The 22,085-nt window shown below is 40.4% G+C and overlaps 1 protein-coding gene across 12 annotated transcripts; it reads right to left on the bottom strand.

Annotated features, from left to right (window-relative positions):
- Nucleotides 1-12,930: 12,930 nt before the first annotated feature.
- On the bottom strand, nt 12,931-22,060 carry cUnh4orf33 (chromosome Un C4orf33 homolog). 12 transcript variants are annotated; one of them, XM_080464075.1, is made up of 7 exons: nt 22,017-22,050; nt 21,243-21,436; nt 19,490-19,550; nt 19,341-19,392; nt 19,067-19,266; nt 16,962-17,100; nt 12,931-15,195 (listed from the first exon to the last, which is right to left on the bottom strand). In XM_080464075.1, exons 2-6 carry the CDS (start codon nt 21,421-21,423, stop codon nt 17,004-17,006), a joined length of 591 nt encoding a protein of 196 aa, XP_080320201.1. In that variant the 5' UTR covers nt 21,424-21,436; nt 22,017-22,050; the 3' UTR covers nt 12,931-15,195; nt 16,962-17,003. The 12 variants fall into 12 exon arrangements, with proteins under 12 accessions (XP_080320201.1, XP_080320208.1, XP_080320202.1 ...); XM_080464082.1 differs by having other exon boundaries at nt 13,110-15,195; nt 21,822-22,047; XM_080464074.1 differs by lacking the exon at nt 12,931-15,195 and adding an exon at nt 15,692-15,946 and having other exon boundaries at nt 22,017-22,047.
- Nucleotides 22,061-22,085: the final 25 nt, after the last annotated feature.

Raw genomic sequence — 22,085 nt, 5'->3', positions numbered from 1 at the left:
GAGTAAACGATAGACAGATGAACAGATGGATGAAGAAAAAAAAAAAACATTTTGATGAAAGGGAGATTTTGTATTTTATCTCATGGTTTTCTCTATAAATGGTAATTGGACGTTTTCGTTTAAAAAAAGGATAACAGCGGAGAAAATGAACGTGTGTTAAACATTAATATAATAGCTATATCTGTCTAGCTCATAGGCCACACATTGTCAAACACCTCTTTCCTTCCATTTACATTAATCCGTCAATCTCTACAGCCACATTATTTTAGGGAGCTGAAGCCTCGGCAGCCAGCACTAGGTGAAAGGCAGGATACAGATTGGACAGGTAAGATATCTTCCAACCAACACAACTATCCAAACCAGCCTACACTGGCACATAAACACCAACTCTATTTTTACTTATTATATTTCAAAAGTTACAGAGTCTCACTGTGCTAATTTGCCTAATTATTGCTTGGTAAGCTATCAATCTAATCAGAATCAGCAGGGCTTTGAGTTTATTTGTTTTTATTTGTCGATACAGTTGGATTTTCAGTTAGATCTTCAAACACAAGGATGCAAGATCTCTTAGAGCATTTTGTTTTTACAGCACAGGTACAAATACGGGTACCGACATCTTGTTAGTTGTCGACACCGAGTGACGATATGATTAGTTATGAAACGCCATGGAGCTTTATTTGTTCTCCATACGCAAACAAAACACAAAGGCTATGCATTGTCACGATCGAGCTCCACACAGCCTCTTCCTCCACGCGATGCACTTCCAACAACCTTGAAGGCTTCAGTATACTACTGCGTCGAGAGTATAAAGCACAATAATCCCTAATAACATATTGGCAATTTCTACATCGCCGCTGTTAACATTTCTATTGTTAACTGTATTGTGTCACAAGAAGGACAACAGATATGCCTGACAATAAATGTCTAAAAGTGTGGAGGAAAGTCATGCAGCTCCTGATACACAGTTTGCAAAAGTTTTGTGACCCCATGGTGTGATTGTGGGGTGAAAAAAAACAACAAAAAAAAACACCCAAGTAAACTAAAGTGCGGACGTTTATTTCAGAAGTTCCCCAGTCCAACTCTAACAAACCCCTTAATGCTTCAGAGTGTGTGCCTAATTTCCAGGATGAATGCAAAGTCATGTGATGAAAGGATGATTTGCATCACCACCAAGAGCATCAGAGGGCATGCAAGGCTTTTGAAACTGTAGCCTAATTAATAGCTGGCGAGCCGCTTTCCCAGCCTAACTGTGGGGAGGCGCCTACCTATCACGTTAATTTGACTGACAGGTTTTGGATGAGATCCGGTCCACTGAGAGTAGGCCGCTCAAGCAGTCCAGTCAGTCACCTTCATAGAGTCTGACACCAGACTGCTTTCCCCTAATTCAAACTTCACATCCAATCACTTTTCACTCCCTCATAAATCCTCTTAGATCCCGCCTCCCTCCCTGTACTCCTATTAGGTGATTGTGTTTTAATTTGGAGCAACGAATGAGCTATTAGCTGTCGCTGACACGTTATCCATGTAATGCAGGAAAGCGGAGCGCAGCAGCTGTGACAGTTTATCCTCATTCACTCAGTCACCGACCGAGCCACACACACACACACACACACACACACACACACACACACACACACACACACACACACACACACACACACACACACACACACACACACACACACACACACACACACACATACACACACACACACACACACACACACACACACACACACACACACTCAAAATTAAAAGCAGCTACTTTTTGAAATGAGATTAAACCAGACTTCCTGATTCAAGTCAGATAGAAACACAGAGAAAAAAGAAGTCCTAACGCAGCGGAGGAGTGTAGCGGCTTGCTCCCGTTTTGGCGCTGTTCGCCTGAAAAAGTTCCACGTGCGCTAACACTCTGATCACATATTCACAAGGTGGCTGGGAGAGAGAGAGAGAGAGAGAGAGAGAGAGAGAGAGAGAGAGAGAGAGAGAGAGAGAGAGAGAGAGAGAGAGAGGAGAAAGGAGGAGAGGAGCTGCGGTTAATTGCAGTTTGCAGGGGCTGTCAGAGCATTGGCGAGTGCCGCACATCGGAGTTGACTGGCAGCTTGATAGAAGCCTTATCAGCCAGATAAAAAGAGAGACGAGGGTGCGGAAAGAAGAGAGGCAGAGTCCGCGTGATGAAGGAGAAGAAGGACGAGGACAAAGGGAGGACAAAGTGAGCACGAGTCTCTACGCGTAAAGAAGAAAAAAGACATTGTAACTTAAAGTTGTATCTCCTGTTTGATCACGGTCATCAAACACCAGAAAGTGTATAAATATAAAGAAATAGCCACACAGTTGGTCTCTCCTCTTTCCATTTGCTTTCTTTGTCTGCATATTCCCTGTAGCACAAAGCCCCCCTTTTTTTTTTTCCTTTTTTTTGACATTTACCATTCTTATCCTCATCTGTAAGTTTGCCCTCTATTTCTCTCTCCACCACCATTTCTTTGTCTTACTCAAAGTTTTGTGTTGCTTTCATCTGTTTCCCATTTTTTTTCTCCCTCTTCTGCGCTGTTTATGCTTCTTCCTGTTTCCCTTTCAACTCTCTCTTACTTTAGGTTATTCCGCACCTCCCCTTTGTATACCCTCTCTCTCTCCCACCGCTGCACTTTAGCTTGTACTACTCCAATCAAATTCGGATCACATCTTTATATCAAAGATGCCTACCCTCCAGGAGGCACTACTTTCATGTGATGAAACTTGCTTATAATCCTTTCAAAGCTGTAAAGCCAAGGCTGAATATTAACACTCCACATTATTGACCTTCTACTTACACAACACTTCTTTGTCAGTTTTTCAGACTTGGAAAGTACTTACAGTTCTTATTGTGTTTGCTACAAGCGCCCCACCAAATTTTTACATTTCCACATCAGGTCAGATGTTGAATTTGTTAGATTGAAAAGGAGACGGTGTCAACCCAAGAGGAGAACTGCATGTTCAGAATTCAGTGTATTTGACACGTTGCATTGTGTCTCTTCCACCCATCTTCTATGACCCAGTTTTAATCTCTTGCAAGCAGGCTTGCTCATTTATTCATTTAAAAATGTCGGACATAGTCACCACTGTAATGTGAGATAACAGGTAGTGCTTACTCTTGTAAAATACACTTTGACTTACTTTTTTAGTACTTTGCCTATGTTTTTCATAGCCAGGTCCTGTGGATATAGCTGTACAGAAAAGGGGTCTCCAACACATCGCTCATGGCCTACCGGTAGCTCACAAAGTGCTTTCAGATAGGTCGCCAAGGGTGAAATGATATAATAAAAATGTGATATGTCATTCCTTAAACCGGTATGAGACTAAGATTACATACCTACCTAGCAATTTACTTACATAAATACAGTGGTGGGCCATACCTTTCAGACCTAGGCCTTCACTAGCCTCGGTCTGTATCAATTTACCCTTCAAAAACTATTTTATTGCTATATAAAAAAACATGTTATTATGCAGAAATGCAGTATAAAGAGCAGTTGCATCACATCGATGCTCATGTAACCAGAATAAATACCTTTGCTGGTTAATTAAATCTGGAATGCACATCTTCGACTGCTGCAGCTGCATAAAAAAGTGGCTGCTAATCCCGAAACCTCGAGGAGGGTGACAAACGTAAGCTTTTCGTGGTCTTAAAATCTGCTCTGTGTTTGGTAGAATCCTGCCATGGAGTTAGTTACAGTGCGCACAATAGAGTGCATTGGACCTCCGTGCCCTCGGTGTGCTGCGGTGCATTCAATGGCCTCTTGAAAAGTTTGTATTGAAAATGGTTTTGACAATAAATCCGCAACCAAATCTCTTTATCTTCTACTCCAGCCATTGTAGGTTGGCAAAACCGAATTTAAATCAACACAACTATAATTTTGCTCGTGCAGCTCGCTATAGATGCAGTCAGCTCGCGCTGAAGAGTGAACTCTCTGACTATCTAATCAGAGGGCGTGAATATGCTGACGTTACCCAAGGCCAGGTAGACGGCCATAAGCTGCCCTCTCAAAATCTGATTGGTTGAAGCAGCAGCTTGATCGAAACTTATTTTTATGCTGCAGACGCCTTCAGAATTAGACTGTGAAGGCCTCATGTAGATTTCTTTACCCTGGCAACAAGTGATGGCTGAAATGTGATTGGTTAAAAGCTTAAATAGGAAAATACTTCTCTGGAATCAGCGGAACCAGGGGAGAAGTCATGGAAGGAAGTGGACAGACCATTTGGAATTATTTAATGAATATTCATGGGCAAAATATAATTAACATCAGTCTATGATTCAGACATTTGTCTTTGGCCTTCAGAGTATATATTGCAGGCTCTGATGGCCCACCACTGCATAAATACCAACCAAGCTATACCTACTACCAAATGCCAAACAACCTACCTACTTACACGAATATCAACCAACTAACTCACTAACCACTACCACTCCTACTTGCCTACCAACCACCCTATGTACCTACCAATCGAGCCTGCCAACATTGAATCCTGCATACCTTGATACCAACCAACCAGTACCTACTAACCAGTAAACCAACAGACCTACCTAAATAACTACCTGCCTAAACATAAATACCAACCTATCCCAACCTACTAACCTGTACCTACTTACCAAGTACCCAATGCCAACGTACCTATCTACTTGCATGAATATCAACCTACCAGAAAACCCACCAAACGCCACTGTTCCTACCGAGCAACCTGCCGACCCACCAACCATGATACCTACGTACTTTGATGCCTACCTACTTACCTACCTACCTATCTACCGACCTACCTACCTACATACCGACCTACCTACCTAACTAACTACCTACTTACATGAATACCAACCAAACACTCATGTTCCTCCCAACCAACCAAGCGACTTATCTACCGATCTACCTACTAACCAACACACCAGCCTGCCTACCTAATAACAGTTTTGTAGACATAATTGGAGACATTCATGCATTATATTAAAGTAAAGGTAGATTTTTTTCAATAACTGTGTTAACTTCTATCTTTTAATATTCAGCTTACTATCACTTATGTATTTAAAACACACTCTAAATAATTATGTTTTTGTGCTTATATAGTATGTTGCACATGACAAACTTATTTTAAGCAATATTTTTAAGACATTGTCTTTTATAGTTCACTCTTCTTTTTTTCCCCTTTTTTAAGAATACCCATGGCTTTCATAACATCTCCATTTGCCCAGATTGTGCTGTGTTCATTTGGAGCGTAGGGTCTGTTTCGTCAGCTGTGCTGTCTTAGGTTCACCCAGGAGACAAAAAAGCTGCCAACCTGCCCAACATAGCACCAGCATACAGACGGCTGTGTAGTTATTAAGAAGTAAGGGAGCGCTTTCCTTCCACACCGCAATGCACAAAATACTACTTCACTTGCTGGAACGGGGTACAACACATTTGGGACCACCTTGACTATCACTTTATGCCCCAGATACAGTTGAGGGTTACAGTGTGAGAGGCTTTAAAGCTTCAACACTTGGTTTCTGAATTCATGCACCTGTCTTCAGTCCATGGAAGGTTAACATTGTTAGGGTGGCTTTGAGCACTCAGCATAAATTTGGGAGGGCATCTGAATTCAAACACAAGACTGAATGCGGTGCAGAGATTCACTTTGCCCAACTTGAGCCTTCGAGATGCTGGTGGGCAGAATTGCATGACATTTAGACAAAGCCAAGGCCTCCTGGTGCAATTTGTTCAGCTACTGAAATCTGGAAACCTGGATGATATGGGTGCGGGTTGAATGTCATCTGTCTTGTTTGCCCTGAAGTTCAGTTTGAAACAAACTTACACAACAATTTTGACATCAAGATGTATTATAGTTTGCATTTTAAGGAGTCATTTAACACAGCTTTGTTTTGCTGGTCCAATGCAAACACATACAAATAAGTCTTCAGCTCATTAAGTAATTCTCCATACAGACTGATTAAAAGCAGCTTGGTATTTATAAGAAATTATTAGATGACTGAGCAGTTGCAAAACATCTCATTCACTGTCATCCAAAGTTAGTATTTGTTTCATTATTATTTTTTTTTTTCCAATTTGTTGAAGTTCACCGTGTCTCCGCATCGGAGGATTTCAGTGTTCTGCTCACATTCTGCAACAGGCACAGTTCACAAGCATGTCAAAGTTCAGCAGCACAGATTACAATTGGGTATCTTTCAATTCTGTTTGGTTGCTTAAGAACACTGTTATTGTTTGTTGTCATTTAAGTAACATCTGGATATTCCTCAAATGAATGATATCCCGGTGTGGTAAAGGGGGGTAATTAGGGCATCTTAGTGGAGCCGTCGGTTCGAAACATGCTCCGTTGCACTGATTGATCTGTTTAATGATAGCAGCGGAATTAACTGAGTCAGTGGAGATAAATGTCAGTGAGCTGATCATCTGGCAGCTTCAAACCATTGATTTGTCTCTTATCTTGGCTAATAAGACGCCGTTAGAGGCTGTCGTTATTAAAACTGAAGCAGCTTTGTTCAGATCCAGCCTGAGAAACAGTCTGCAGATGATCAAACCCAGAACAGTTTAATCATCAAACATAATTAACAATTTATTTTATTTTTCAATTTGAATGTGTTCATTTGTGGTAACTTCAGTGAAAAACTTACATTTCTGATTTAGTGAGCAACATGAATGACAAAGTCCTGTGAAGCAGGGTTTTTTAGTTCAGGGGCCACAAACTGTTTGATTTCACCTTGAGTGGGCCAGACGGCTAAAATATTGTCATAGTAACCTGATGGGAAAGTCTATTTTTTCACAAAACCAAACAATTACTACAGGAAATGACTACAATCTCAACATAAAGCCAATTTTAACGAAATCTTCTGGTGCAAAATACAGTGAAATGTCCCAATTTGTTTTCCTAAAACTATTTCAAGTATGCATGTTTTTACGGACTCATCCTCACAGCATGGCTTTGCGGCTAATGCTAGTTTGCTAACGTTTATGTCAGAATCACCGCTCTCTCATTTCTGGTCTCTGTGTTTCGATGTGTCTGCTACTCTTAAGAAAGTAGTTAAACAAATCATTTGCTTGGTGGTTTGGCTGGATTGGAGCCTCTTGTGGGCACCCCGGCTGGAAAGTGTATATAAAACTTGACAAAACAGTTACCCAGGCTGCGCGGTGGTGTCGTGGTTAGCACCAGCATTTCACAATGAAAAGAACACAGTTAAAGTCTGGCATGAGTATAGTTTGCATGTTCTGCTTGTATTATCTGACTGATGTGTCTTTCCCCCACACAAACACATGTTTTGTGAATTAGTTCATTTAAATTACGTGAGGAGTGAACGTGTGATTGTCATTGCACTAGTTCAGTCTAAATAATAGCTTTATTCAGAGATCAGAAGATGGATGGAAGAATCATTGTTGATGCACATCATCCTTCCATACCATGATTTTATATTTATCGGAAACATAAGCACATACTATACTGTAAGCTCAGCACATGTTAATGTTGGACCTTGGCACTGATGGATGGATGAATGAATGGATGTATGGAGGGACGGATGGAGGGATGTATGGAGAAATGTATATGGTCTTGAACAAACTACAATCCTCAGATATGGTCTTTGTTAAAAATTTACCAATGACTACAGTGCATTCATGAATCCCAAAATTTGGCAGTCTAGTTGGTAGTTGGAAAATTCCCACTTCCGATTTGGAATTATTACATGACAACAAAAGTCATCCAACAAGTTGGCTCTGTAAAGATATGCAGATTAACAACAAACAGCATAGTGATTACAAGGATGAAAATATAAGTATTTATATAAAACCCATTGACGGAGTGGACTGGTTTTTGCCTGAGCTCAACTATAATCGCCTCCAACTGATCTTAACTTGGATGTTTATCAAGGATTGGTCTATAGACAGACAGCTCAACTTGTGGAAAAGATACAGTTCAGTTGGATTTATAAAGCACCGTTTGAATACCCATCTCATGACAAAAGAAAACAATTCCATATGATTGTTTGTTTGCGTTTACGTTTCAGAAAAGTTTCGTGTTTATACAACGGTGATTTGAAAATGATGTCTGTTCACAGAAATGGAAGAAACACTGATAACAATGTAGTTTCAATGTTGGCCACTATTGGGTGCTATTTGGTTTTATGATGAAACCACACCTATGCACGAAGACACCAATACACAAGCATTAACAATGGGAGGAAACGGACATTAGTATGGACAGACGACCAAGTTGGATTGTTATTACGGTGCCTCTCAACTATGAAACTACCAAGTCCCAGCAGAATATGGACTTGGAGTCATGACACTCTGGAGGCTGCCATTTGTTAATATAGTCCAACTCCCTGCGCATGTGCAGAAGATCTATTCACGACAGCCTTTGTGCGCATGTGCAGTAGCAGGAGCGATCCACAGAGGGTCCGAGCATTCTCAAAAAGTTGCATTTTATCATGTTTCAATGGAAATAAGAGTTGGAACTTCAAAAAGTTCCACCTTAGGAGATGTATTCAAATAGTTGTGGTTTAAGTGGCTCCAAGCAGCGTCATATAAATGGGGCCTGATATAGCTGCAAGTTAATAATGGTGCATTTTGACATTGTGTAGCAACATATTCACTTAAATTCAATTATACTAATGGTCAAAAGTGGTACTTTTACATTCAGAGATGTACGTGGAGACTTGGTGTGGACTTTGAAACTCGTGCTTGATCATTTAGTTTATGAAATGTCCTCATCGCTTTATGCACTCTGTCTCGTTGATGTTATTTATGTTGTCACAATGCCTAGAAAAGTCCTAAATGGATAAAGTTTTCATTGTTATTACTTTGCTGCCTTTTCTCAACCTTTGCATGTTTGAAGTGTTCTGTTTACATTCATGAACACAGACTTCAGCAATTCCATGCTTTTTCAACAATGGGGCAATCTTGTCATCCATTCCAAAGCGTTCATCGTTCTTCCAGTTAAGAGTAAGTGGAGTCCTTGCACTTCATGCATGTAGAATAAGCATCCGCTGATCTCTCCATGGTACATTTGGAGATGGACTTACACAGTGAATATAAAGTCTGAGGATAAGAGGAAAACCAGAAATGCAATAATTGACCTAGAAAAATAAGTAAGCATTCAAAAAACTGAACACAGTACAGTCAAGAGTCGTCGCTGGTGGAAATGCTGAAAGAAGAAGAGGTGACAGTTGAAAGTACACCGTGTGAAGGCTTCACATTCCAACCTTAATTTTGCATTTGAAGACATTCACTGAAATTATGCACTTAAGCTCTTTCCTGTATGCCGTGTTTCCTTTCATTGGTGAGGTGCCGATGTTGAATTGATGGGATGCGTTGACAGACTTCTCAGCATTTTATCTGCTCAAAATACAGCATTGGCAGCCATGACACCTAACCCAGATAAATACTGTAATTATCAGCTCTGCCTCTCACGGCTCACCCGTCTGCCGATCGTCTGTCGTATCCATCATACCTGCACAAGCACACATGCCGACACACACGCACGCACACACAAACCTGCACAAGTGCACATTGTTTTGCTATGTCAAATCAGTATCCATCATGGCGAGTCAAAGTGAGATTCAGTGCCGCACCCTAACAGGGTAACCGCACTGTGGGCGAGTCCATATTAAATTGTCTGCTGAAGTGGGCCAGATTGCGTTAGGCCAGTCTATCCATTCATCTGCGCTAATGCTTTTTTCTGCCTCCATCTATTTTATGAAGTGAAGGGGGACTGGGTAGAGGAGGACAGGGCCCTGGAGAAGAACAGAGGTGAAGAGGAGAAAAGATGGAGAAAAAAAATTGCAAGGCTTGAAAGAGAAAGCCACAGAACAAATGGAGATGTGAACAGATAGTAAACGGTAAGAAGGAAGGACTGTACAAACATGTTATAAATGGAAGAAATGCATGGGTAGACTGTGGCACCTCGTGATGTAATTATGGGTTGTTGTTTTTTTTTTTTTGGCTCACTATATGCGACTAACTGCACAGTTATTTGAACATGTGTCAGTGTTTTAAATGAGCGAGCCCACAGAATCCTCCGTTAAGGCAACACGACCAAACAAGCTCTAATGGAATGAAACAGCGTGCCATGTACGGCACATAGCAGCAGCTCTGCTAACAAGACTCCGCAGTAATGAGCTTGAGGATGTGAAAACACACATGCACGAGTGGACACACACACACACACACACACACACACACACACACACACACACACACACACACACACACACACACACACACACACACACACACACACACACACACACACACCACACACATTTGCATTGCTATCCATGTAAGGCCTTCCCATTGATGTAATGCTTTTCCCAGACTCAAACTTTAACAAGTTCAAAACTCAGACCCCAAATGAATTTCAACCATATCCTTAAAACGACCTCTTGACATCAGTCGGTGTGATATCCATGTTGTCTGGGTTGTCGAGCTGACCCAACAATTAATCTTTGACTAAGCCCCGCCCCCAAACGTGGACAAACTAATAGCATTCAACTAGCAACTGCCCGAACTTGGATAAACATTCCTAGTTCCATAGAGAAGCATTAGAGGTGGCGACACTTTTGTTTTTTTTTACTGTGTTATTTAAGTAAGTAAAGATGCAAAAAAATGGTCAAACAATATTTCTGGGGCAACATGCAACAGCAATGTGAGGTATCCCGATAGGATAAACAACGAGGTTGACTTCATCCCATTACCAAAACCCAAACAAAACATGGACAAATGTTTGCTGGTCATTAAGCTCTGTCTCGTGCCTGTTGTGGTGTGGTTTCAACACTGAGAGTTGCAGAGTAGCAACAGTAACTAAGCCAAAGGTCAATTGTAATGTGTTCCCAGCTATTGGCTTCCAAACAATGAGAAATACAACAACACCCATATACACGTTTGTGTTGCCATCTCTGTGCAGCCTTAACAAGAAATCATAGCTTGGTTGGTAGAGTGGTCGTCTCCCAATCGGAAGGTTACAGGTTCAATTCCCATCTTTGCCATCTCTGCCTGCCTACATACCGAAGTGTGTTTGGGTAAGACACTGAACCCCAAAGTGCCTCCATTGGAGTGACAGCGCCTTGCATGGCTGCAGCCTCAAATGGTGTGTGAATGGGTGAATGTGATGAACTGTGTAAAGTGCTTTGGGGCTGCTGTCAGTGAAAAGGTGCTATATAAGTGAGTCCATTTACATGGTTGGATTGCTGTCTTTGTGGGTTCTACCCATTGATCAAACTTTTAGGGAATTTTGTCCCAAAACTACATCTTAAACCCTAAATACATGTAAAGCATGTGCGTTACATATTTGGCCCCTAAGGGTGAGATAGCTAAAGTGTTGTGTGCCCCTGGTTTTTGGTCAATGTAAAGCAAGAAATACCAATACACAGAAACACACACTGTCCATGCTATCATTAAAGTGCCTACCCATTAACACGATGCATTCCCAACCCCACTTTAGCTGTAAAACTTTACATTTTAACACTTAAATACATGTAAATCTACATGCTTCGATCGGAACCCACAAGTATAGTCGGCTCCCTGTTTCTAGGCCCCACAAAGAGGGAAGTACATGATGATACACACACGCACCCCACCTCAGCGTGCTCACACACTATCAGCATGCACTCATTTCGCCATGACCACTTTAAAGTATGTGTTGCTATGGCAACAGTGTGATTTATTTCCCAATTAAGAGTTAGTGAACTTGCCCGCTTACCACCAGTAATATGAAGCTGCACATAAATTACCTTCAAGCGTAATGCGGTCTATTAAAAACAAAGAAGTATCACCGCCTCCCATCTCCCCGACAAGCAAACTTCTGCATTGAGAGTTTGGTTCTGTCCAAGTTTACGGCGCAGAAACAAATATTCTCTAATAATTGTGTGCAGCGTCTAATTGACGATTAATGGGGTTGCTTAAAAAGGATGGAATTCAGCGGGCTTCATGTTCAATACCCGCCTTTTTCATCCATCTCGCTTAAAATGAAGATAAACAATGTGCAAATGGATGAGAGAGTCAGGAAGCAGGTGGGAATGTAATGGAATCAATTAGGCAAACACTCGTGATTTATACTCTGTGTTGATAACAAAGAAAGCTTAATTCGGTTTATTTTGCCTTCTTACTGATATCATTTGTTTTTAACGTTTATGCAGTGATAACATATGTATCTCGCTACCTCTTGTGACAAATGAATTGAGCGCGGAAGCTCCTTTTTTCGTGCTTTTTGCATCCCCATGTGCTCGAGTGCGACGTGCTCAACGGGTATGCGAGCGTATGAAGCAGAGGTAACTCTTAAATATTAACACGGGCTATGAAATGTTAATGCACGTAATAGCCCTGTTTCATAAACATGAAGGCAAAGTGTGTGTATTTGCTTGAGGAAGATTTTAATTTGTGTGTAATACGTCTCTCCCGTCTACATGAGCAACTCTTTGCGTGTGTGAATATGCGAGAAAAATCCAAGAGTGGAAAAGACTGCAAATAGTAGTTTAAGAGTGTAGAGTAATGAAAGCGCTCTGTACCACCCCCCCCCACCCCCCACCCCCACCCCTCTAGTTTCTTCCTGTCCCTCTCTCAGGCTCGCTGCAGTCTTCTTGAGACCAGAGACCTCGTCTGGGTCTCATTAATGTCCCAGGCAGTCCCCTCGTACAGCTCCATCTCACATTCCAGCCATGCCATCCCTGCACGCACAACACGAGCAGGCTTCAGCTGCAATTAGCATTTATGTCGTCACACATTCACACACGTGCACATTTTAGCTCCGTATCGTTTTTCTTGTACGCACCCTTCCCATGCTTCAACCCTGCGGCCCTCTCAGTAATGATAAGCTGGTTGGACAATAATTAGATGGAGTTAATATGCACTCACCTGGTCCAGGAAAACGACTCAGATGCCCCGTTCCCTCCCAACAGGGCATTATTAGAGGACCTCCATGGCTTTTCTGTACGATTTTCCCTCTTTATTTGTGGCAAAAGGTGATCCACAAAGTCATTCCATAAAATGCACATTACCACAAACTAACAACAGCATGAGCTGGAATCCAAATGTGAACTGTAATTGAAGGTAATTATGTTCGAGGAGGTGGCAAGTGTTTTTTTTTTTTTGTCTTGTTTGTTTTTTATGTGTGACATTGTGTGTGAGAGAGTATAAAAGCTAAAAGTATGTTTCTGAGTGAACACGCTGTTAAGTTCAGTAATTAACCAATCAAAAATGATTCAATCACTAAATCAACTAACCAGAATAAGAGAAAAGCAAACAATTGTTACAGTAATGATAATAACAAAGCAGTGTTTTCTCTGATTAATGAGCCCACAACTACCAAATACACTTCCCCAGTTTTAATTTGTGTCTACGGCTCAGCTCTTGCTCTTAATATGTGCTCCAAAAAAAGTCTTTTAGTATTCACCACATTTCTTTAAATGTCTGATGACTCATTTTTTCCCTCATCCGTTCATCAGAAATACAGATTTATCTCTTTCAGCGGTTTGTGTTTCAGGGCAGGTGATTATAATCATTAATATTGTTTTACATTTCTACTTCCAAGTACTACAGCCAAGGTTAAGCTGTTGTTCTTTAAGATGGTCTGCAGGGGGCTTGACCTCTGCTTGATGGTAATTCCTGAAGCAGCAGTGGAAGATGAAGCCAACAGCAGTAACAGAAGTAAATGGAGCTCCTGGCCCAGAGTTCTCAACACTGCTGCAGGGTACATTATAGTAAAAACCCAACAGTGCATTATCTTTCTTCATGACAGCTTTAGCATTGGCTGTTGTGGGAAATAAATTGGGGGTAAGCTTGTCTACAACACGGGCCTTGAATCGCACTTTGGTGATGAAGTAAGATAAAGTCATGCGCGCTGATCACAGTTTTCTTTGTGCAGTTTGCTGTATTGGAAGCCAGCAAACTGCAAAGTGTTGATAAGTTCTATCACCTCGCATTATCTGATATTGCTTTTGGCTTCAGCTTGCAAAGGCCACAAATTGTCTCGGTATCTTATTAGCCTCAGTATGAATCTTTCATTTGGGCCTCTAATCACGGAGTCCCTAAAACTCGGCACAGTCGTTACACTTCTCACTTTTACAATCTCTCGCTCTTTTCATGTTTTTATTCCCGCCGTTCTATTTTTCATCACAACTTTATCCTCCTTCATACCCTCAAACACTCTTTAAACTTGAGGAAATGAGACCCTCATCTCTTGGATGTTTGAAAAAAAAGAAAAAAAAAAAAAAAGTAGGTGATCACCTGAAAGTTTCTGACACTGAGAATCAGCCGTAAGCCTCTGTTGAATGTTTTAGAGCAGGCTGGTCGGCTTTTTTTTTTCTTTTTTTTTTTTTATGTCCGAGGGGGATAAGACGGCTCCTTGTGTCTGGTTGTCTGCCAGGGCTTTGGAGGTAGAGGAGAGGCAGCTACCTTTTCTACTCTCCCCTCTCATCTCTTCACACTAATTAGACAGAAGCGGGTTTAAATCTTGGTGGGGACACACATCCTGAGCCCGATCACAAGGTGGGTGTGTGCACTGTGTTCATCAAAAGCTCCCGTTTCTGTGTCCAAAAACACATTTTCAGGTCAACATTGTATTTGCAGAAGACATTGCTGGTTAGGAATACTGCATGACAACTCCTTACGTGTGTGTGTGTGTGTCGGTGTGGCGAGGCACCGCAGGCGATGATGAGGAGGGGGCTTAAGCAGTGGGCTCTCCAGGCGTAATCACTTCACCCATTTCAAAGGCGAGGATGCCAATTAAAAGTGATAGGGCTCAATACGAGCTTTTGGGCTGCCACAGCCAAGACCAGCACAGCTAACGTGAAAATCAATCACCCCCCCCCCCCGTTTCCTGGTGGAGGGCAGCAAAAGAAACAGATGAAAAAAATTCAAGTTCTGCAACGAGCTGCAGTCGAGGCGACAAAAGGGGAAAAACCTCACAGGGTCACTAAGAGAAGACAGAGTTGAGTCCCCACTCATCGCGGGTGTGTGTGTGTGTGCGTGCGTATGTGTCGGGGATGTGAAGGTCTGTGATCACAACTTCAGAAAGTAGGTGAAAGAGTGAGCGAGGGAGACTTTGATGTTTACGTTTGAGGGAACAGTGGTTATCCTCACAGCGACACAGACCCTGGTTCATTTAGGCCTTTTGTTTTGTTCGGAGTTTGCATGTTATTGCTGGTTGGATTAATCGGTGACCGCAAATCCCCCTGTTGTCTTCTCTGTTCGTCTGTACAGATAAAAGAATAAATGCAGACAGAGATTAATATCGATTTGGGATGAATGTAAAAAAAATGCACATCTTTAAATGGATTTATTTATATGTATGAGCCCACACAAAACATAAACATGTTACAAATGTATATTTGCTTAATAGGCACACACAAATATTTCATGTTGTATGATACATATATTATAAAATTCTACAAATATATACTGTTGGGATTCCATTGATGCTGTCAGATCGAGTGCAAAGACTTACGGGATGCCATTTCTCTGGGCTAATTGTGGACAAAGCTGCAGTTTTTGTGTTTCTACTATCATTTGGTGACCCAGTTTCCTCCCACGATCCAAAAATATGCAATGTGCGTGTGTGTCCCTATGTTTGCCCTCTTTCATTTCTTTTTCTCTCTCAGTCGAAACTCTCATCAAACCTAAGGTTGCAACCTTACGTTTGATAAAAACAGATAATGCAGGTGGATGATGGACAAATAAATACAATAAACCAGTATCAAACACCTCAACAGGTGCCGCCCTCCTTTATTTGAGTGAATGAAGTCACACACGTTGTATCTGACATACAGTAAGGTAAAAGGAAATGTCCAGGCTTGCCGCTTCTTCCTGAGAGCCGGGTGAGGAGATCGATAACGCGCTCGAGTTTGTACGCCAGCCAAGGGAACAAATTTCAGCTAACAGGCTTTTGGCTTCAGCTACATGAGCGAAGTCCAAACACACAGGAGGGAGTGTTTTTTTTCTCTCCCCTGAATCTCAGGAAAAACGAAAAAAGGATATATGTCAAAATGTTCAATGCGTTTCTGGAGCGACAAAAATGATTCAGCAGAAACAATGCAAACATATGACATGATAGAAATAGGTAAAAGGTTTGGAAAACGATTGGACAAGGACCTAATTACAAGAAAGCGACTTGTATTACTCTATAAACTAAAAGGCACAAGATGTTGGGCACTTGGTTTTCATGGCTGAGATGTAGTTAGAGGTTTGACGTCTCAGTGATATTAAGATTTTAACAGTGGATCCCACTATTTTCACCGTTTCAAAGTGCTTCACGCTGACGTACACGCACTGTCACACATCAGTGGTGACAGCTGCCATAGATGGTGGGAGAAAGTTCAGCGTCTGCCTCAGAGGACCTGATGGGGAATTGAACTTATAATATTTGGATAGCACAATGATCCATGAACATAAGTCACCAAGTAGTACTGGTTGAGGTTTATATATAGAGCTAAGGTGGACCAAGTTAACCCTTTATTCAGAATATATTGTGGTCAGCAGTGAGGGATTGAATCATTTATACACTCGAAACAAAATACACAATAATTCAGCTCTCAAAATGACATTAACAAAATTGATTTGCTTTTTATTAGTGTTTCTCACTTTCAGTTAGTGCAACTGATTGGAAAATAATAAGAAATGTTATGTTATATTTACGGTATATTTTCATTGACGAACTGTGAATGTAGAATTTGTAACTTCATATAAAATCAATTCAAAAATGTTTGGATAGAAATTACGAAAGATTCGCTAATTTAAACTTTCAATTTCCAAGTACTCCATTGACGGTGCTTTAAATTGATAAATGTTAAGTGTGTGAATCACAGCTTTGGTGTCTGTAGGGATTCACAGTTTCTCTTATCTTTTGAAGTTTTAATCTTTTTTCTGCTATTGGCAAATTTTATTTTGTGGAAAATGGATAAACATGCATCTTTTGATCTCTCAGGAGTCCATGTATTTGTGTGTGTGTGCCTTCGTGTGTACCTGACGACAGTGAATGTCAAAATCAGAGAAGAGAAAACGAGCTCAGGGCTTTCCCTTCCACAGATGCGACTCTGGCTGGACCCAATCCTCCCCCATGATGCTCTGCAGACGGAAATCTTGGAAATACTCCAGACGGTGACTAAGAAACAGAAAGGAAAGTAACCAACACATCTCAACATGAACACATCGATACTGAGCATGATTCTCAAGGAAAGACATAAAAATCGAGTCCTGGATGTCCTGCATGTCATAGGCCCAGTTTACAAGTTGTTTGTTTTTTTGGGGTGTTTGTTTACACAAGAGTGGTGATTGGAGCCAGTGAAAATGGAACGTGTTGAGAACGGCACTCAAGTAAATAATTTTCCTGAAAGCGCGACAATAAGATGGATAATAACAATGATGTCCTCAAGAGTGCCATGACTCCCCAGTCCATATTCATTTTATCCATAAAAAATATATATTTTATTAAATTTTTTATTTGTTATATTATTCTTATTATTGTAATTTACTATTATTATTATTAAAAAAAAAATTTTTTATTACTGCACACATCTCTGGGCAGGTTGGCCTGCTTCTGCACATAATCTCCTATTTTCGCCCACCCGTCTTTTTTGTGTTTCTTTTCTCTCCTGCCTTTTTATGTATCACTCTTTGCCCACCTAATTGCCCCTTGGGGATAAATAAAGTTGTTTTCTGATTCTGATTCTGATTGTGGTAGTTATACAGTTGACAATCACTGAAATAACAGTGTGGGATTGACACAGGGTCTTTAACCCCTCACAGCCCGGGATTTATTGACACTCATATGTAAAGTAAAGCGGAACAATAAATCACAAATTTAGCATTACCACAATCAGCAGGAGGACTAACTGAACAGCAGCAAATCAAGTTTTAATACATTGTGCATTCATGAAATTAAGAAACCACAGAGGCAAGAAAAGTAGCCTGTTATTTGGAAGAAAAAAAAAAACCCAAATACATGAACATTAACGTCATCTGCATAAGTGATTGACTTCAATTGCAAATCAATCGATTATCACAATACTTAATGTTCTTGCATGTTCTCCTGATGTTGTGCAGCCTTAATGAAAATAAAATAAATCGTTCCTCTTTTTTTGCTTCCTAAAATAAGTAGAGACCGTTCATTGGAAAATAGAGCAGCACATCCAGTGCATATCGCCTGAACCAGGAGTCTTCAGTCTCCCCCGTTGCAACTTTTTTTTAGGAACTTCGTGAAGACGGCCATCAGACTGAGGTGTGTTGAAGAAGGAAGACATCTAATAGCCACGTTTACACAACGCTTCGACGCGGGTTGGTACTGTTTGTGTGATGAAACCACACACATACGTGCAGAGCAAGACGCTAAACATTAACAATAGCAAGTACACAGACATTCGTATGGACAGATGACAAAATTCGATTATTATTCCTTGTGATGGTCAACTATAAAACTACCCAGTCCCAGAATATAGACTGGAAGTCATGGCACTTTGGAGGAAACATCAGTCTGATTGTCCATGTACCTGAGCACTTGCAAAGAAGTATTTACTAAGGCAGTGGTGCAAAAGTTGCTTTTCCCCTCATTTACACGATGACGGAGCGTTTAAAAAAAATAAGAAAATTCACCTTGGGAGCCATTTTCAAAAAGTCACTGTCACTGTTGTAGTATAGACGGACTCCGAAAACACAATGATTTCACGTCAGGGCACACTTAAACCAAATGGGAAGTACATTTCCAATGACTTCATTCAAACAGCGAAAGTTTCAAATATTTTAGATCCATTACATATAAACTGAAACGTCAGAGCCCAAAACATCCAGGACATCCAGGACCACAGTTGGTTATTACTGGCGTATACATTAAAATTATACAAATATAGTTAAGATGCAAATGGCTGACATTAAATTGCTTCTAATCCGATTGTTGGCATGTGTACAATATGCATTGTGCATTACTGGGATATAGACACCAGTGTGTCAGCAATAAGACCAGAAGAAATTAGGAAATCTACCATCCACTGCTTCGATATTCAGCCTCCTCTCAATAGATCTGCTTTTTAACAGACATCCAGCTTTAAGTGAACAATATTCTTCAGCATACTTACAAATTGGGAGCTTGGCCCGGGGCTACCTCCTCCTTGGGTACGGGGTAGAGAGCCTCATATGTGCGCTTCTCTCCGGAGCCGTGGATGGCATAGGAGTTCATCTTGTTGACGTTGGGAGGGAAGTACGACCAGGGGATCAGAGCCTCACCCGTCCACTCCTCCCCGTCGATCGCGGAGGTAAAAACCATCGGGAGCTGTTGCTGTACAAAGGAGAACAATTAACGTGAGAAGCTCTTCTTCCTAAAACGTAATAACCTCTTACATGTTAACCTACCACAAAGGCCTGGCCGACTCCCGACAGTAATAAAATCAGGTGCTGTCCGTGTCTGAAGTTAAAAACACAGAGGAATCGTCTTAATTCTGCTCATCTCTTCCAAAGTTAGATAATAACCATGAAAACACAAAATCCTAGCTTGTGCTTACGGGCAAACCTCCACCTCCAGGTAATTTTCTGTGGTACTATCAAGGAAGAAGGACTCCACAACTGACGAGATAGGAAGAATTAACAAAGTTAATTTCACATTAAGAAACTACTTTAAAACTGGTATTAACCCTAATTCACACCAATTTCATGAAAGCATTTAATAATTAAGTAATCTGACTCATTTACTTTAAGTTACAGTTTGAAAAAAACAGATCCGTAAAGTTTCAAATACGATAACGTGAGCGACACACGCGTTAACCCCGCACCGTTCTCATTATCTCCCTCCATCTCAATGTGTTTGGTTTCCAAGCTATTAAGTAACATTAATGAGGCCAAATATACGGCGCTCATTAACCGGAAGTCAAACATAGTTCAGGTCAATTAGAATGAATTGTTATTACTCAACCTCATTACAAGGTTTAATTACTGTGTCGCTATAATAATGATAATGCATTTATAAAATAACGGTCTCATAAACACAGAGTTCCATAGCTTCTTCTGCCTCTGATTTTTATCACAGAATTTTCATTGTACAAACAGCAGCAGAGATGCTATTAGAAATACAACTACCATAAAACTGACGGCAATTTATCACAAATGGCCATCAATGTGACCTTTGATAAGTTTATGAAGTTCAGTTTTCATTATTAGTTACGAGTTGAATAGAGAAATAAATAAAGTTTTTCTCACTGGTTAGTTGTCAAATAGTTTGATAAAACAAATGCCGGTTTGTGTTGTAAGTATGGAAAGTGTATCTGTATTTACAAGTACATTTTAAGTCAAATTGAAACTTAGTGTTTATAAGTATATTTTAATGTAAATATAGAATTAAAACACTATTTAAATACATTGCATTTTTAAAGATAAAAGCTAAAACACTGTTTATATCCACATTTCATGTGGAGAAGTAGCTAAAAGAGTGTTGACAAGTACATTGTTATGTAAATGTGTAGCTAAAAGACTGTGTATATGTACATTGTATATAAATATGAAAGTACAAGGGCATTTATAGGTATTTTTTTTATATATGGGATGACCTGAGAGTGTTTATACATATATTTTATAAAAATAAGTGTTTTGTAGAATTTCAAATGCATTTGGAGCTAAACTGTACTTATCATCAGATATCTTGTCCCTTGACAGTGCCTTTATGTCTCACAATAAATATTTATGTACTTCTACTTCAAACTGTTTTATAGATTATATTTAGAAACTTCTATAGTGTATACGTATTATCTTATAAGACGTATATAGTTCTTATATTTAGTTTTTTTCCGACTGCTATACTCTTTCTGTGCATTATCCCAGTATGATGTTGTGACATGTGGAATTTCCCTGTTGTAAGACTAATGAAATAATGTATTAAGTAATTTAGTCTTATAAGTGTTTATAAGTACTTTAAACACATAGAATGATCTATATGAATCTTTAGAAGTGCATTTGAAACAAAGCAATAGGTGGCCTGTTTGGCTGGATATTGTTAAAAGAGAATTATTGTGTTTATGCATTGATTGCATGCAAGAATATAACTGGCTGTCAATCTCCTGGATGAAAAGAGCTTTTTATTTGGAGTTTAATCATCTTTCAATTTACTTCAGGCGTTTTAAATCTTCACCTTTCACTTCAAAATGTGCTGTGTTGTTGTGTCACACTAAACTATTGCTTTCACAGCAGCTCTGTAACAAATATTAATAGTGCCTTGATAAGAGAATCAGTAAAAGCGCTTTTGTGGCTCCAGCTCTTCTTACCCACCTTCATAATCCCAGAGTCCAGGGAAGGCATGGCCGGGGGGTCCGGCAGGAGCTGCTGGATCGTTGAAGAATGGGCCAAACACCTTCATGGTCATCCCTCCCAGCCCAGGAGAGAAGGTGATCTTGATTGGATCGTGATCAACAGGGTTGCTGTCCCAGGTGGACTGGATGGAAAACTCCATCTGCTTGTATGGACTGAAAAAAACAACAGAGTCAGTGAGCGAAATAGTGACTGCAAGGACAGCAAAGACAGGGCAGACTTACAGAGGTTCACAGCAAAGCAGCATGTGCATGAGCGTTAGGACCTGCAGCCCATGAACTAAACCCATGTTGTCAACCATTTAGTCTCTGACAGCAACACAAGTGTCATGCGTTCAGATATTCGCAGCAGTTTGTTTTTAGTCTCTGATAGCAAAGTGGGCTCCTTATGAGCTTCTCATATATTCACGTGTCCTCTGACTGACTGGATCAGCAGTTTGTTATCAAATGAGATTAATGGAAATTACAGTTCTGTTACTCAGTGACAAAGGCAGTAAAATCAACGGCTTGATAAATGAATCTTTGAACAGAGATAACTTACTTCATGTCATGTGAATCACATGATGTGATCTGAATAAAAGAGGAAATGAACTTTCCTGCAGATGTTATGTTGCAGCATTAACAAAAAAAACAACAACTATCTGATAAATCTACATAATGGGTTGTATGCATATGCTGCATCTACTTTCTGACAGACCAAACAGAATCAACGTAAAGAAATAAGGAATAACAAAACCTCACGCCTCCATTTCCTCGTTTCAGTGTAGGCAGGAACCTTTGCTCGGTGTTGCGCCGGAGCAGTTTG

This window comes from Lipophrys pholis, assembly GCF_963383615.2.
Source record: "Lipophrys pholis genome assembly, chromosome: 5".
Taxonomy (NCBI): Eukaryota; Metazoa; Chordata; class Actinopteri; order Blenniiformes; family Blenniidae; genus Lipophrys; species Lipophrys pholis.
This window is presented reverse-complemented; position numbering and strand designations above follow the sequence as displayed.

Excerpts from the sequence above, each read along its gene's own strand:
- cUnh4orf33 (XM_080464077.1), bottom strand. The coding sequence starts at position 21,582 with ATGGTTGACAACATGGGTTTAGTTCATGGGCTGCAGGTCCTAACGCTC. Across the intron at positions 21,437-21,505 it reads CTGCTTTGCTGTGAACCTCT|TCCATACAAGCAGATGGAGT; the intron begins GTAAGTCTGCCC and ends TGTTTTTTTCAG. Across the intron at positions 19,551-21,242 it reads TGGACTCTGGGATTATGAAG|TTGTGGAGTCCTTCTTCCTT; the intron begins GTGGGTAAGAAG and ends CTATCTCGTCAG.